The sequence below is a fragment of the Narcine bancroftii genome, chromosome 13 (genome assembly GCF_036971445.1).
Source record: "Narcine bancroftii isolate sNarBan1 chromosome 13, sNarBan1.hap1, whole genome shotgun sequence".
Lineage (NCBI taxonomy): Eukaryota > Metazoa > Chordata > Chondrichthyes > Torpediniformes > Narcinidae > Narcine > Narcine bancroftii.
In genome coordinates this window covers 28291493-28308487 of record NC_091481.1, presented here as the reverse complement: position 1 = coordinate 28308487, position 16995 = coordinate 28291493, and the positions used below count along the sequence as shown (strand labels likewise).

Below are 16995 nucleotides of genomic sequence, written 5' to 3'. Positions count from 1 at the left end.
CAAAACATGCAAGAGTATTTGAAGATGTATAAAGAATTGCACATTGTTCAGAGCAATGAAGAACACTACTGCTTGGGTACTGATGGGCAACATTGATTTAGGTGTAACTCCCTTTGGTCAGAAATAAAGGCTGAAAAACAATAGTATAGGAGAGTGGGGAAAGGAACATTAGTGGCATGAGCAGTCAGGAGTTAAGATTACCTCACATGTTGTAAACACACTGCCGCGGCCTGCCAAAGTTGAAATCAGACCAGACAGTACAGGCTAGTTCCAGCAGGACAGCTGCACAAGATTAAAACAACAATATCCCCATTGTGCTATCTAACCACTTGGTTCTTCACTGAGGCCTAAGGATTCAGCAGCTGTAATAAAATGGGAGTTTGTGAGTTAATCAACACTGACAAGAACAAAACAAACAGTAGAGAGATAAATGTTGATGGGATCACTTTGGAGACATCTCTAAGAGCACCCACACCCTAACAGTACACAGTGGAGTTGGCTGTTGACAAAAGGAACAGAAATGGTACTCATTCTCCTACCTGCATTATAGCCCCAAGAAGTATAATCCCCTCATTCAGATAAATTTCCCTCCCATCCCAGCCTGATCAACACCAGCCTAATCAATTTCTCACCACAAGTTGCTCTGTCTAGCTTTCTGCTCCTGCACTCAAATGTGACAGTGAAAATCAGTTGGGGGGGGGTAACCAACAATGAATTATTTCCAACTTCCATGTGTCTAATCCCTTCTATTTATTGTTTCCAATATACACACTGGCACTCCAAAGATTATTACTCTTTCAGAGTAAATGCTCAGATACATAGCCAATCTTTAAAAGGGACACAAGTTCAGCAACAAGCGGTGGAGCTGGCCACTTGCTGCAACTTCCTGTCCTCTGCTGGCTCTCCAACTGCAATAATTAGTTTAGTGTAAGACAATGGCCTGTGACAATTGGTGCAGTAAGGCTTGGGTGGGGAGCAGGGCATTCATCATTGCAGTGTGTTGCTGCACAGAGCGTGCAGATCTAATGCTGGAGACTGGCAACATGTTCAATGTTTTGACAGATCACCCGGATCCTGTGGTCTCTCGTCTCCTTCCAATGGAAGTTGCTATCTCCCCTCTGTTGGGCTGCACCACTCTCCCCACTCCCCACTCAGAAACAAACCAGTGATTTTTGTTGTTTATTACAACTGAGAAATCTGCCAGTTGGGAAGAGCTGTGCAGCCAAAGAAGGGGAGATGGCAGCTTTGTTGCTATACAAGACGTGAAAGAGACAAGGAATTGGGTGGTCCTCACATTTTGCATCAAGACCACACCAACCACCTCACTCCAATTCCCTCAGGTAACTGTTCCAAATTGAGCCATGGGGAAATTAATGATGAAGTGCCACGGCTGTTTTGTCAATATCGGTTCTGTACTGGAACAGCCTCTTTTAACAACATTTGTGTTAAGAGAATTATTCCGAGAAATCAATCCTGAGCAACAACCTCTGGCTGTTCTTGCACCACCACCATCTCCCACATATTATAATTGAACTACTACTGCACAATTACATAAAATACCCTGCACACGATACAAGCTGCGTCCTTAATAGAGCAGAATGGAAGTTGCAGATGTGCAGTGCATTTAGCAAACCAATTGAAAAAGGCCACTTCCAAATGAATGCAGACAACCCCGAAGGAAAGTTCAAAGTAATAGAAACGTATTTCCCCTCCCCCCCATTTAAATCTGAGGGAAAGCTGGCCGAAAGGCATCACCATATCTTTTATTACTTTACATTTTTTCCAAGCTTCCGATACAGGTTATAAACATCAATTGCAGAACATCAACTGGAAGCATTAGAAGCTAAAAGACAAGATGATAGTTGTATCTTCTGATTGGAGGGATATTCAAATATGAGAATTACTGTTGTAATGGAGGATTTAGACAGCTTATGTATGTGAATCAGAAGACAATCTAAATTCCACCATGGGGCCCAGGGATACAGTTGAATCAGAAGACAATCTAAGTTACACTGTGAGGCCCAGAGATGCAGTTGTCTTTTGTGCAAGAATATATACATGTGAATCAGAAGACATAATCTCATTTCCACCATGAGGCCCAGAGATGCAGTTGTCTTTTGTTGGTCGCAGACTGTCAGGAGACCTTGAAGAAAAGTAAATCATTTATTCAAAGAGATAAGTTATGAGTAAACAATTTTTGAGTAATATAAGCCATGGTCCCACTCCTGAAGTTTGAGACTCTCTGAGGGGTGGAAACATCTCTCAGCAAGAAGAACTTCTAGACTCCAACCAACGTCCCGATCGGGGGAGGTGGAGAAGCTGCTACCAGCGTCCAGTCAACCTACTACAAATGTGCAGTCGTTGCCTCGCTTCGCCAGCTGGGACCAGTCCAGGCATTGATAAGTATAATTGGGAAGGGCTTGCATATTGTAGTTTGAAATCAGCTTTAGATTTAGTAATAAAGATTCGTATAAACTGAACTGCTCTTGGTGTGTGTGTCTATTTTCTTTCGGTAGCTCAAACACTGACCAATCTGAAACGAACCAAGTGAGAGGCACAAGTTTACCCAGGACAACTGTCAAGTGAGAGGTCATTTTTGTTGTACTTTTCAGTAATTTACCATAACATTTTGGGTTCAGTTCCTCAAACCACCAACTTAATTTGTTTGTTCCTGTTTTATATTAATCATTATCCATATCCTGTGTAGTTTACACACTAGGAACCAATATAGGTGAAATGTCTTCCACCTTCATTGCTCAGACTTCTCCATCTCACCTGTAAAGAACGTGGAAGGCTGGTTTTCAAGTTCAAATATTTCCTTTGTTGATGGGTCAAATCGAAGCCACAATCCAATTGCCAAAACTGCAGTCCCTGCAAGCTGAGGGAGAAGATAAATTATATTAAACGAGTCAGATTTCCCAAAAAAGTTTTGGCACTGAACTTTCCACCCCTTTAATTTAATGGAGAAACAAAAGTCTGATAAGAGCAGCAACAGAAAATACCTACTTTGTGTTTTGCTTCAACATTAAGTACATACTGTATAACCATTGTAGATAAACAAGTAATCAACACAAGTTAAACAAGAAAGAGCGGATGTTAGGGTCAAATAAATATACAAACATGCTGGAGAAACTCTGTTGGTCATACAGTCTCCACAGGCCTGAAATGTTGGTTATCCTTTGCTTTCTATGGGCGCATGGTGAGTTTCTCCAGCATGCTTGTGTATTGTACTCAACACAACACCACTTAAAATAGCCTGAATATGCTTGAGGTGGTCTAATCTCGGAAGCTAAGCAGGATCAGGACTGGTCAATACTTGGAGGGGAGATCACCTAGTCTTCTGTAAGGGGTGCTGGTCAAAGTGGCAATGCTCTGTCTACCTTATGGTAGACAAAAGTTAAAGAATTTCATGCATGTTACATTCTAAAAATATAGTATTATGTGACAATAATGGAACCTTTACAAGCTGAATTTTCAAGTTCTTCCACACTTTAAACAATGCCTTCAGAAACTGAGATCAATATAAATAGTAATCAACTATCTGTTGAAAATGGTATACAGAGAGCAGAAAGTACAAATGAAATTAGAAAGATATTATGAAGTTATTTTCTTGTCCTTTTTTGAAAAAACATTACAAAGAGAATCACCTCTTGCATCAAGCAATAAAAAACATTAACCTAATATACAGGCACATAAATAAAAGGCCACAGATGATAACAAAGAATCACATTACAAGGAAGGGAATAAATAAGGGGTAATTGAGAAAATGGCAGAAATTGAAACCATTTTGCTCTAGAATTTGCTGGATAACAAAATTAATAATACAACTTGGAATCTGATGAACCTTCATGGAACTTTGATCACAAATAAATTCTTTCTTCATTAGGAAGACATATTTGTGTTCAAAATTTGAATATTGGGTCAAATTCAAAGGGATGCAAGCACTCTGGTTCAGATAAATACATCCATAATCGTCCATTTATTTCAGCTGTACCAGAGGAAAATTTAAAAATTTGCAAAATTGTCTGAAACAATTTTGTCAAAAGATCTGTGAATGCTTTCAGTTTTGTCAGGTGAATTTTAAAAAGCAAATTCTTTTAGTAAATTCTAGTAATAGGAAGGACCCTACTTCCTGGATACAAGTTGTTTCTCATGGAGAACTCTCATTTCTATCCCCTCCAAGCAATATACTGTCTTGGGGTGCATCAAGGTTTTCCCAATTACAGATAATTTCAAGCATGAAACGAGTGTCCCAGATTTTGGACATCTGAACAAAAAGGTACTTAAAAAAATTTAAACTAGAAACTAAAAAAAAAATAAAATGGGACCATGCCATCCACCTGTTCTCAAGCCCAGTTTTTGACTGCACTAACCACATTTTTCTCAGTGTGTTCAATAGAGCCCCCTTAATCAAGATAGAGGGTGCAACATTGGATCTCCTCTTAGGGAACAAGATAGGGCAAATAACAAAAGTGCCAGTGGGGGAGCACTTTGGATCCATGACCATCAACTCCATTAGTTTTAAAATAGTGGAGGAAAAAAAGGGATGTCTGCAAGTTATAATCATTACCTGGATTTCAGAGTGATTTGCCAGGAACTTGCAGTGCAGAAGTTGTTTGGGAGAGAATTTTTCAAGGGAGCAGATAAAAAGTGTGAAGGAAAAAACTGGCAAGTTTAACAAACTCTAGTAGACAAGGGATCTTGAGGGTCTAGTCAGGAAAAATATGGCTTACATCAGATTTAAGAAGAATGGAACAAGAAAATCCCTTGATGAATAAGTGTGCTTACAAGGGAAAACAGGAGGGGAAAAGAGAACAAGATAATCCCAAGAAATTTGACAGGTCTATCAAGAGTGACAAGGGAAGAAACTGCAAAGGCCCTTACATCTTTTGCATTAAGAGGTGTCAAAAGAATGGAGGGTGGCTAATATGACATTACTGTCTTTAAAAAGGGCAACAGAACAAGCCAAGCAACTACAGGCCAGTGAGTTTAATGCATGTGGTTGGAAAATTGCTTGGGGGAAGGATTCTAAATGGCAGGATCTACCAGCATTTGGATTTTCAGAGACTGATTGAAGGTAGTAATCAGCATGCATTTGTGCGTTGCAGATAGTCTCACAAATCTTTTAAGTTTTCTGAAGCGGTGACCAAGATGGTTGATAAATAGAGGATGTTGTAAATATGGACTTGAGCCAGGCCTTTGTCAAGGTCCCCACAAGGTTCACCTGGAACATTAAATCTCATGGGATCCTAGGTGAACTGCCTTATGGGATTCAAAAACGGTCTTAGAGGAAGAAGGTAAAGGGAAGTAGAAGGATGCTTTTCCTGATTGGAGGCCACAGGGGTCAGAACTGGCCCACTCTATCATCTATATTAACAATTTGGATAGCAATATAGTTAACTCAATTAGTAATTGTGTAGTGTATTGTGAGGAAGGGTATACAAGTTTTTCACAGGATATAGATCAGTTGGGTTGGCAGACCAGTGGCAATGGAATTTAACTTTCGACAAATCTGAGGTGTTGCTCTTTAGAACATACAGTGAATGCCCTGGGAAGTGCTGTAGAGCAAAGAGACCTGGGGTAGGCACATAGTTCCTTGAAAGTGGAAACTCAGTTGGAGAAGGTGGAGTTCATGGGGCAATACAAAAGTAGGAAACTCACAATTCTACTTACAAGGCACTGGTGAGTCCAGTTAGAATACTGTGCACAGTTGTAGTCCCCCAGCTATACAGTAAGGGAATCAATAAATCAGAAGGGATATAGAGCAGATTTAATATGATGCTGCCAGGATTTTAGAGGTCAGGTTATAGACAGAGTTTGGATAGGTTGGCTTTGTTCCTCGAGCAGAGATAGGTGAAGAGTAGTTTTTTTTTAAAAACTGCACAACAGGCCATTTCAGCCCACTTGACTCCATGCTGCCCAGTTTACACCCAATTAACCTACGCCCCAGTATGTTTCAAAAGGTGGAAAGAAACCAGAGTACCTAGGGAAAACTCACGCAGACATGGGGAGAATGTACAAGCTCCTTACAGGCAGCACGGGGTTCGAACCCTGGTCCCAATCGCTGGCACGATCCATGCCACCAGAGGTTTATAAAATTGTGAGGGGCATGGATAGTGAATGCTCTTATGGATAAGCAGGGGCTTGAAGAGATTCAGATCAAGTGCAAACAAATTGAATTAGTTCAGAATTACATCTTGGTTAGCATGGACTACTTGGGTTGGTATTTAGAGGGAGTGGTTCTAGGCTGTATAATTATGCTTTCCAGAGAGCTCATTGCTGTATCTGACCCGACCTTGTTGGTTTTCGTGGAGTTGGATAACCATGTTGAGGAACTTTGGGGGGCATCCGAGGCGCTCTAGTATTTGCCAAAGCCCTTTCCTGCTCACGGTGTCGAAGGGTTTGGCGAGGTCAACAAAGGTGATGTAGAGTCCTTTGTTTTGTTCTCTGCACTTTTCTTGAGCAACTTCATCCCTAACATCGAAGTACTTCAGATGGCAGAGGCCGACAGCATCGAAACCACGCTGTTGAAGATCCAACTGCGCTGGGTAGGTCACGTCTCCAGAATGGAGGACCATCGCCTTCCCAAGATCGTGTTATATGGCGAGCTCTCCATTGGCCACCATGACAGAGGTGGACCAAAGAGGTACAAGGACTGCCTAAAGAAATCTCTTGGTGCCTGCCACATTGACCACCGCCAGTGGGCTGATATCGCCTCAAACCGTGCATCTTGGCACCCCACAGTTCAGCGGGCAGCAACCTCCTTTGAAGAAGACTGCAGAGCCCACCTCACTGACAAAAGACAAAGGAGGAACAACCCGACACCCAACCCACCAATTTTCCCCTGCAACCGCTGCAACCGTGTCTGCCTGTCCCGCATCGGACTTGTCAGCCACAAACGAGCCTGCAGCTGATGTGGACATTTTACCCCTCCATAAATCTTCGTCCGCGAAGCCAAGCCAAAGAAAGAATTATGCTTTAAAGGAATAAAAATCTAATATCAAAGTTCTTCACTGATTTACTTTAGATTACCACCTGCATTTTAGAAGTTGTGTTCTTAAGAACTTGATGGCGTACAACTTGATTATCACTTGCTTGATGAAGCAGCCATTTTGACAAAGCAGAAATTTATGCAGATATCAAATTGCATTGCACTGTATTTATCTCCCAAATACAACCCTAGTATCATGAAACTTGATAATTTCAGGAAGATTTAGTACGTAACTGAAAACTTCTACATGGAAAGCATTCTGGCTGGTTGCATAACTGCCTGGTATGGAGGTACCAACTCTCAGGACAAGAATAAATTCCAGAACTTGGCCTGCGTCATCACAGGCATAAAACTTAATTCCATCGAGTACATCTAGGCGAAGTCTTAAAAAAGCAGTCTCTATCTTCCCCCCACCACCCAGGCCATGCCCTCTTCACTCTGCTACCATCAGGGAGGAGGTACAGGAGTCTAAAGATGAGTACTCATCTTTAGATGAGTCTAAAGATGAGCACAAGGACAGTTTCTTCCCTGCTGCCATCAGATTCCTGAATAATCAACGGAGCAAACACTGCCTTGCTTTTAGTGCACTTTTATTTTTTTTCTTATTGTAATGTTGTAAGATGCTTATAATATGAACGCTTGCTCTGTGATGCTGCCACAAAACACAGAATTTCATGACTTGTTAATGACGATAAATTCTGAAGATTCAAAAGCTACAGATCTTCCTCCCAGAAATTGTTTCCCAATGTATAGACATGGGCTACCATTGCTCAGTTGTTAAGACTGAAGGTTGTTTTACCATGTTCACAACCATGTTAAAGAGGAATTAATCAATCATGCAATGAAAGGTTTGTTGACAAATTCAGGTTGGAGATGTATCATTCACACTTTACCCCCATCCATTTGAGAAAAATCAATAAATCAGTTGATTCAAAGAACATAATCTTGCAGTTTGCACTGGAGACAAGAGATGAGAGATGCTGAAATCTGGAGCAAAAGAAACTGCTGGTTGATCACCATCTGTGGAGACAAAGGAATGGCTGACATTTCAGGTCCTGCATCACGACAGAGAATGTACAGGGAAGACAGAGAGAATGCAGGAGTGAGAGGGAGGTGGGAGACAGAAGTCAGTGGAGCCTGATTAGTGAAGGATGATAGACAGATGGGGAGGATAGGAAAGGTGTACCAAGGAAGATGACGCCCAGGTACATGAATACCACCCAAGTGAATTAAAACCAGAAAAGTTCAGAAAATCTACCAGTCCCTCAGCAAAGAACCAAACATATTACATCAAAGTTATACTGCATGTATTTCAAATTACATCGTACTTCTAATCACTACCTCAAATCAAATTTTGAGGATTCTTCAGAATTTTTTTCATATCTTTGTTATATTTTAACTTTTTAAAATAGCTTCTTTTGCAATGACTCATTTAATAATGTTCAAGCTTCTGGATGTTTCTTAGCATTTTCTACCAAGTGAAGGGGAGGTGAGAAAATAAAAGATAACGATGAAACCTGTTATTTTCCTATTTCCCCATATAAACAGGGTTAAAACCGTATCTTTGCAGATTCCAGAGAAAGGCAGATCTACATTTTGTAGTCGATTTTCTGTGGTACATCAATAAATGAAATCACTGACCCAAAACATTGGAGTAGAGTTAGCTGGCTGCATCAGCAGGGGTAGTGTTCTTGGCGTCCAAGCTTCCATCATGTCAGAGGGGGACAGAGTAGAGGAGCATCACTTCCAAACCAGTGACAAGAATAGCGTTGACAAGGATGATACCCTACCCAACCCCAGCTGTAGACCTTGCCACTTAAAAAGATGCAAATGTCTTGGACAGACACTGCCAGTTTGTGAATGTTAAGAGAAAAATGAAAAGTGATTTTTAAAAAATGGGGCAGTACACAATGGTGCAACTGGTAAAGTTGCTGCCTCACTACTAATCTCTTCTAAAGTCAGCATGGTTTGTATATTCACCTTGTAACTGGAGGGGTTTCCAGCATTCAATCCCCACCTGCCACCAATCAATTCCCCCCCTTTCCCACCCACCCCCCGCCCGCCCGCCCATCCTGAGTACTCATTTTCTCCCATCTTACTTAAAGTGTGGATTACAGTTTAATTGATCACTGTAAATTGAAGAGCAGAAAATAAATTCGGACAAAGACATGGTAAATGAGAAAATGAAATTCATGTAAATAGTGGTTGATGGGCTCCATGCACCAGTGTTTGCTCTCATGCTAATTTACTGTTCAACAATTGCATACTCTGGAAATCTGAAATACAGTAAAATGCCTGTTATCCAGAATTCAAGCAACCCCAAAAAATTTGCAAAAAATAAATACGTAAAAAACACAAAAGTTCAAAATTGGGAATCCCTAATGGCTAGTGTGTCAATTATGCCACACCCAATCTCAAGCAACCAACAAATTCACTTATTTGGCATCTACCTATCTCCATAGGTGCCAGATACCAAGGGGATGTACTGTGAAAACAAAATGCTGAACACACTCAGCAAGTTGAACTGAATCTGTTGACATCAGTGACTGGTGGAAATGCGAAAAAGGGTATGCTTTATGCTGTGGGGGAAAGGGTAGGACAATAGTAGAAAAGAGATCGAAAGGGAGTGCCAAGTGATTGGTTGAAAGTCAAGATTGCTCAGGTGACAATATTTGTGAAGCCATCAATTTAATGGATGAATGAATCAGAAACAAAAAATGCCTGAACTGTGAGAAATAGAACATAGCAACTGCCAGAAATAATAAAATTCTGAGCTGGTCAGGCAACAACCTGAAGAAAAAAGACAGAGTTCAGTATAAATGATGGGAATGACTTTACATTAGAACAGGCCCACGCCAATCAGAAAAGCTGGTATGCTGAAGTTAGTACTGCAACATGCCAAGATGAACAGTGATGATTAAAGAGACTGCAGAAGCAGAATTTAAAAAGTGCTGGAAACTGAGATCAGGGAACATCAATGGAAAGTTTACAGTTAAGGTTAAATGTAAATAAATACACAAAAGTGCTGAAGAAACTCAGCAGTTCCCACAGTGGCCATACGAGGTTGATAGTAAAAAAAACATTTCAGGCCTGAGACCTTCAATGGGTGAGCAAAAAGCAGACAGGCACCCAAATAAGAAGGTTGGGGTGGGGTGGGGTGGTGGGGGGGGAGGGGAGAAGGAGAAAGGAAGGGGCAGGGGAGGAGAGCAGGCCAATTGACAAGAGGCCATAGGTGGACCTGGAGAGGAAGGCAGGAGAGAAAAGCTGAGAACTGATCTGGGAAGGGGATAGCTCTGTGAATACAGAGCTCGAGGAAAGGAGGCAGAGGGATATGGTAAAAGAGAGAGACGGGAGCGGGGAGCTGGAGGAATGGAGATACAAGGATAGAAGAGAAGATGCCCAACTGAAACCAGAGAAGTTTTTGTTAAGGCCAGGTGGAATACGAGATGTTCTTCCAATTATTTGCAGGTGGTCTCAGTTTGGCAGTGCATGAGATTATGGACAGACATGTTGGCAGACAGGAATATGACAGGGAATTGAAATGGATTGCCATTGGGAGATCCCTGCTATTATAGCAGACAGAGTGAAGGGCACAGGTTAGGTTGAAGGCTCTTTTTATCATCTTTGGAAAGTGAAAGTAAGTTTTAAATTACAGAAAGAGCAAGGTAGGGATTTTAAAAATGACCTCTCGTTAAGTGAGGCCAGGGCTGCCATGGTACAGTTACATTAATGAGCATCTTGCAAGAGAAAGCAAAGATGTGAAATGCAAATAGTTGATGGTGCAGATAGAGAAACCAAAATTATGTGTTGTTCCGAGAGTTTGTATGCATTTGGTTGAAACAATGTGGGAATTCCAGCACTAACTGCCCTCATTCATCTGCCTGACAGCATTCATTGCCCCATCTTATAACCTAAAAGTACACATTCCATTTGTTCTCATCACCCACCTTTCTTCCTCCAACTTAAAAGCTGTTTGCTTCAACTGTTGTGAAGTAGGGTTACTAACCTTTAAAATAGCAACCGTTTTGTTCTCCATTGATACTTTCTGGCCGGCTGAATACTTCCAGAACTTTTGATTTTATTTAAAGCTTTTTAAACTTTCTTGCTAATTCTTGCCTGCTTTACTTGCAGCCTGCTTTACAGTGCAGCACACATATTTAATCCTGGTAACACCCCCCACCCCAATTTGTTTGTTGTTTACCTGCTGCCATTCTCATTTTTCCCTTGAACCTTCTCTTCCTTCTAATGGCCTCCTATCCGATCCGTTTTGTCACCTTTACCACCACCAGCTTTTGCCCACTATTCTATCACTTGACCCCTTTTCTGTTTGCTTTCTCCTCTTCCCACCTTAGTCTTGACAAAGGGACCCGACGAAATATTGACTGACCATTTCTGTCCCTGGTTGTTGCATGGCCTGCCAATCCTCTCCTGCTACTTGTTGTTTGCTCAAGAGGTAAGCTGTGCTACAGCCTCTCCATTGCCAGATAATATACACGTACTTGCAGATCGAATGTTGTTGCCTGACTGCACCATTAAATAGAGAAGCAACTGCTTTCTACAGATGTAAAGGCTCAATTACTTTCAGTATAATGGCAATCAAGAATTTAAAGTCGAAACGAAACATACAGAGATAAGAATAGCACAAGAGGAGGCTCTTTGGCCTATCATGTTGGAGACCATAACACCAACCTCAACTTTCTGCATATAGTCCACGTCCCTCTATTTTTAACCTGAAAAGCACCATCAAAACATCATGCTAAATAATTGCAATAAAATAGTTTGCCAACAATTAAAGCAAATCACTTCAAAATCTATTGGAGACACTGGTGAGATTCAAGACCATATATTCAACCTCCCTTTCCTTCTCAGTGAATATAAAACAAGCGGACATTATCTGTTAAGACAGATAATCTACCCTATAGCACCTCAAAGCTAAAAAGACAAATGGCATAAACTTCAGAATTACTCTGGAAAAAAAATTTTAGCATACTTATCTCCGGAGTGTCCGATGTGGTTGTTTACACATGGGCACTTTTACACAGCCTTCCTGTGTTGCAAGTTTGTCAGAGGAGAAATGTTCTATTCATTACGTCTTTTTTTTAAAAAACGGAGTGGATGTGATCAATTTACACTGCAGCCGCTCCGTAAGAATGTGTAGGGGTATGAATGGAAAAAATTATAGGATGGAATTTGCATTAAAAATTCCATCCCAAAATTTTTACACTGCCAAATTTTCTGCTGTTCCATGACTGTGAAAAAGTGTTTAAACATTAATTTTAAGCTAAAAGGAGATGTTAGTACTCACAGTTTTTAGAAAGTACTGTGAAAATAAAATTGCACATCTGATCAATACTGTTCTTGTAACATTGCTTGTTTTGGAACCATGCAGAGATCGCTTTTGTGGAGAAAGGCACACCAATAACACCATTTACAATACCATTGTGACAAATCTCACTCAACACAACCTGCTGTGGATCTACTTTTACATCTCTCACTGCACTTGCCACAATCTACCACCGACCTTCCAATCACATCAATACAACATTTTGACACCACAAGTCTTATTTAACAAGGTACTTTTCTTGTTAGCTTGAATGTCTCACATAAACTGCAGTTGGACAAAATTAACAGATGAGGTGTACAAGGTGCACGAGATAAGATTGCAAATTGTGGGTTGAAATACTTTGTCCAGAAACCTCTACCACTCAAAAACATTCTTTGGTACACTAAGATTAATTCCTATCACTGGATGATATTTCTGCCTTGATTTGCAGAATCTCCTGCTGAAACAGGCACAACTGAGACCTACCTGGTAAAGGGTTGCAGACATTAGACCCTGGGCATAGCTGGCAATATGGCAGAAAGCCAGAACACTCGAGTTAACATGGGCCATTGGAGAAGACACTGAGAAATGCACAATATTGAAATTTTGGTAAGACCTAAATTAGTAACTATTTTTCAGTGTCTTACAGAGATAAACCAAGACTGCAGGAGTGACTAAAGATTAGTTGAAGTATTTTAAAGAGTACAAAAAAAGATTTCAGGAATTCCTGAGAAGGCCATGACAACACTGGTCAGACAAAGGAAATGGAGAGCATACAAGAGCCCAAATATTACTTGCAGAATTGCAAGTAGAGGGATTTTGAACACACACAAAATAAAATGAAGGCGTGGATAAATCTGAAACAAACATATCAGTAAACATAGGAATGAGTGAGGTAGAATTTTGTGTGGGTTGTAGTGAGTGTGGGCAGTAGAAGTGAAGATGGACAAGAGGTGAGAAGCCTTTTAGGTTGACACTGGATAAGTTCATCTGTTATTATGAAACCTGTAGTCAAAATTCAGATGTGTATCAGGGAAACTGGCTTTTTAGGACATCAAGCACCTATTTATACTAATCCCATATTTTCCCCCCTTCCTCCAAATTCAATTGCTCACCAACACACCAGAGACAAATGACAGTGGCCAATTAATCAACCATCCCATATGTTTGAGGAGGCCAAGTGAGCCAGCAGTGAACCTGCAAAACAAACCGAAACGTCATGCTGTACTTTGCACCCCCTTTGCAGTCCAGCTAGCTCTGCAATCCAAGCCATCAAGTCAGAGGTAGATTTAAAGGAGCATTCTCAAGGAGGTAAAAGATATAACAGAGAGCAAATTATAAGCCTGTTAAATGCATCCAAGAAAGTCTTTTGAGACTGGGTATAGCATTTCCTACCAGAAATCGGTGAGTCCTCAACCTTCTCTTAGGAAATTAAATTCGCTAGGTGAAAGTGTGGATGGAAACTCACTGGCAACAGAGATCAATTCTGTACGTTTCAAGGTAATTAAGAAAAGGGTTAGTCCTCAAGGGGAAAAGCTGATTCCAACAGCACAAGTGAGAGAACTTGGCAAAAGTAGATCAGGAGCAGATAGCTGAAGATAGGATGACAACTAAGAGGTTGCCTTTTGAGAGTTAAGAGTCGAGAGCTAACACATTTCAGATAGGGGGGAAAAAGGCAAATTTGGGAAAGATTACAGAACCTCAGAGGATAAAGGAGGTGAAGGCATGATTAGGAGAAAAATGGAAACACGTGGCAAGTATATGCAATTGGGATTGTGGGAGTTTCTTGAGGAACATGGAGCCTGAAGGAAAGAACATGGCTAAATCAGGAAGGCAAAATGGATCCTGAAATATCCTTGGCAAGTCGAATTAAAGATAAGGCCAAGACAATTTTAAGCACATCAAAGCAAAAGAGTGTAGCCAGAGAAAGTGGATCCTCATTGGGACCAAAGCATAATTTACATGTGGAGGTAGGTGATGCAAATGAGGTCAACAATGAATACATCGCATCTCTATCACCAACAAGGAGAAGGACATCCATGATAATGAATTCAGGGATGGGTACATAGTATGGAATAAGTCAATAGGGAGAAGGAGTAAGTGTTAGATGTTTTGGGTTTCACGAGAGTTGATAGGCTATGTGAGCAAGTTACTATAAAATGCAAAAGAGACAAAAATTTTTGCACCATCAGATATCATAGGGGACAGGTCAAAAGAGTGGAGGACTGCTAATGCTATTCATTTATTTAAGGCAGCAGGGATAAGACAGTGGAACGCAGGCCCTTGTGCTTTAAGTCAGTGGTAGGGAAACTTCTGGTTAAAATCCGGAGGGATAAGATTTACTTGCATTTGGAAAAGCAGGAACTGATCAAGGGTAGTCAGCGTGGCTTTATGCTGAGAAAAAAATTTGAGGAAGTAACCAAGATCAACAAATACAGTGTGGTTATCAGATGACAAGGTACCACATGGAGGCCTCCTGCAGAACAGAAAGCTACATAAAATTGAATCAAGCTAGCCAGTTCATTTCTGAACTCTGGCTTTGCAATAGGTGCGGTAGTGGTGGAAATGTGTTTCTGAGGCCACAAGATAAAATTTACCAGTAGACAATTTTGTTAAGACTTCAAACATTGATTAAATTACACTCTGAATATTGTTCGCAGTTCCAATCACCACTTTCTTAGAAGATTATTCTGGTGGAGAGTGCAGATGAATTGGAATTCAGGGAACAGAGGGAATAGCTGGGTCTGTTTACCCTACAATAAAGGAGGCCTAGAGGTGGTCAGATAGAGACAGACAAGCCTTCAGAGGCACAAGACATGTAGACCAATAAAAAAAAATCTTATGGTAGGGTTATAATAAAAACAAGAGGACAGCAGTTAACGAATGGAAAGTTTTTTTTTCTTGCACAGTGGCTGATCAATGGAACCTGCTTCCAAAGGAACTTGGAGGAAAGGCATAAAAGGATACAGCCCTAGTGATAGCAAATGAGATTTGTGTGCAGTGGCAAAAAGGACAACACCAGGGCTGGCCAACCTTTTAATTTAGACATAGAGCACAGAAACAGGCCATTTCAGTCCATGAGGCGGCACAGAGTCATGGGCTGAAATGGCCTGTCCGTCTAAATTAAAAAGATTGGCCACCCCGGTCTATCCAGACAAGGTGGACCAAAGGACCAACTTTGACCCCAATGGGAATCATCTTAAAAAGGACAGGAATGAAACCTACGGCAGAATCCCAACTCCCATCTGGAAGTAACATGCCAAAACTTTAAAAAAAAACATGACAAAGTCACAAGTGTGCAAGAATGTTTGCTAAGAGAACAAGGTCCTGATGAAAAGACAAATCTCCTGACAACAATCTAGCCATTACAGCCAGGCTTGGTGAAGAACTTGCAGAGCAATGCCCTTCACTTCAGCCAACCAGAATCGCCCATCTCAAGTCATAGGAATTTCTTCACATTACAAAATGGGCACAGCCATTTCCTCCACCCCCCCCCTCTCCCCCAACCTTCCCCCCCCACCCCCCACCTCTCCCCCAACCTTCCCCCCCCCCTCTTGTTTACTTACTCAGGCTCTTGGGCGATTCCACCCAATATTAACAAGCAAGACACTTCTCCAGAGAATACTTTTCTTTTAGAAAAACAAACAAGAGGGGAGGACCCAATGGAAGTGACGCCTGACTGACTCCACGTCTGGAGCACTTACACATCCAATTTAGTTTAAAAAGCTTTGCAATTTCAAATTCCAGAAGCTTAAATGAATGCTTTAGAAGAATTCCAACACGACTGGCGGCGCAGAGAACCTTTGAGGACGGCAGTCTTTTAATTACAGAAGTTTGAAGACCAACACTTCTGGTCTTGCTGAGGAGTCCCAATTACAACATTTAAAGTCACTTACCCAGAAGAGAAAATTAAACCCAAACAGCAAGTATTTGATGCACTTCATGCCGCCTTGCACCATCTTTGATGGCGAGAAATGGACAGTTTTTTTAAAGGAAAACCACACAAATTGGGAGATTTCCTCAATCCGAGGGGCTGACTAGAGCAGCTTGTTGTGCGCTTCGCTCCAAGGGTTCGCGGCAGGGCGGGACGGGGAGGGGGGGAGGGCGCATGCGCGGGGCGCGGCGGAACAGGGGGTGGCGGCGTGATTTCGGCGCTCGGTCGCGTTCCTCCTCCTCCTCCTCCGCCGCCGCAACCGCAGGGAAGCTCCGACGGCCGACGCCTTTCTTTTTTAGGAGAACCGGAGCTTCGTTCCCATAGGGATTCCGCCCTTGTGTGGGGCGGGCTGGTGGCTGGGATGCCATTTTCTGCGTGCGGAGGCGGCAGTAAATAACAGCCGCGCAGAAGGAATCGGCACACGGACACACCCAGCATTCCTTCCCTCCCTCTCTCTCCCCCTCCCTCTCTCCCCCCCTCCCTCTCTCCCCCCTCCCTCTCTCCCCCCCTCCCTCTCTCCCCCCCTCCCTCTCTCTCCCCCTCCCTCTCTCCCCCCCCTCCCTCTCTCCCCCCCCTCCCTTTCTCCCCCCCTCCCTCTCTCCCCCCCCTCCCTCTCTCCCCCCCCTCCCTCTCTCCCCCCCCTCCCTCTCTCCCCCCCCTCCCTCTCTCCCCCCCTCCCTCTCTCCCCCCCTCCCTCTCTCCCCCCCTCCCTCTCTCCCCCCCCTCCCTCTCTCCCCCCCCTCCCTC

The 16995-nt window shown here is 42.2% G+C and overlaps 1 protein-coding gene across 1 annotated transcript in view; it reads right to left on the bottom strand.

Annotated features, from left to right (window-relative positions):
- The window catches only part of cd9a (CD9 molecule a), a 30692-nt gene extending 14281 nt beyond the window's left edge, over window positions 1-16411 (bottom strand). Inside the window, exons 1-2 of the mRNA XM_069909272.1 lie at window positions 16211-16411; window positions 2776-2878 (exon numbers count right to left, since the gene is read on the bottom strand). Coding sequence (XP_069765373.1) covers window positions 2776-2878; window positions 16211-16273 — 166 coding nt within the window. The 5' untranslated portion in view covers window positions 16274-16411. The remainder of the gene's footprint in view (window positions 1-2775; window positions 2879-16210) is intronic.
- Window positions 16412-16995: the final 584 nt, after the last annotated feature.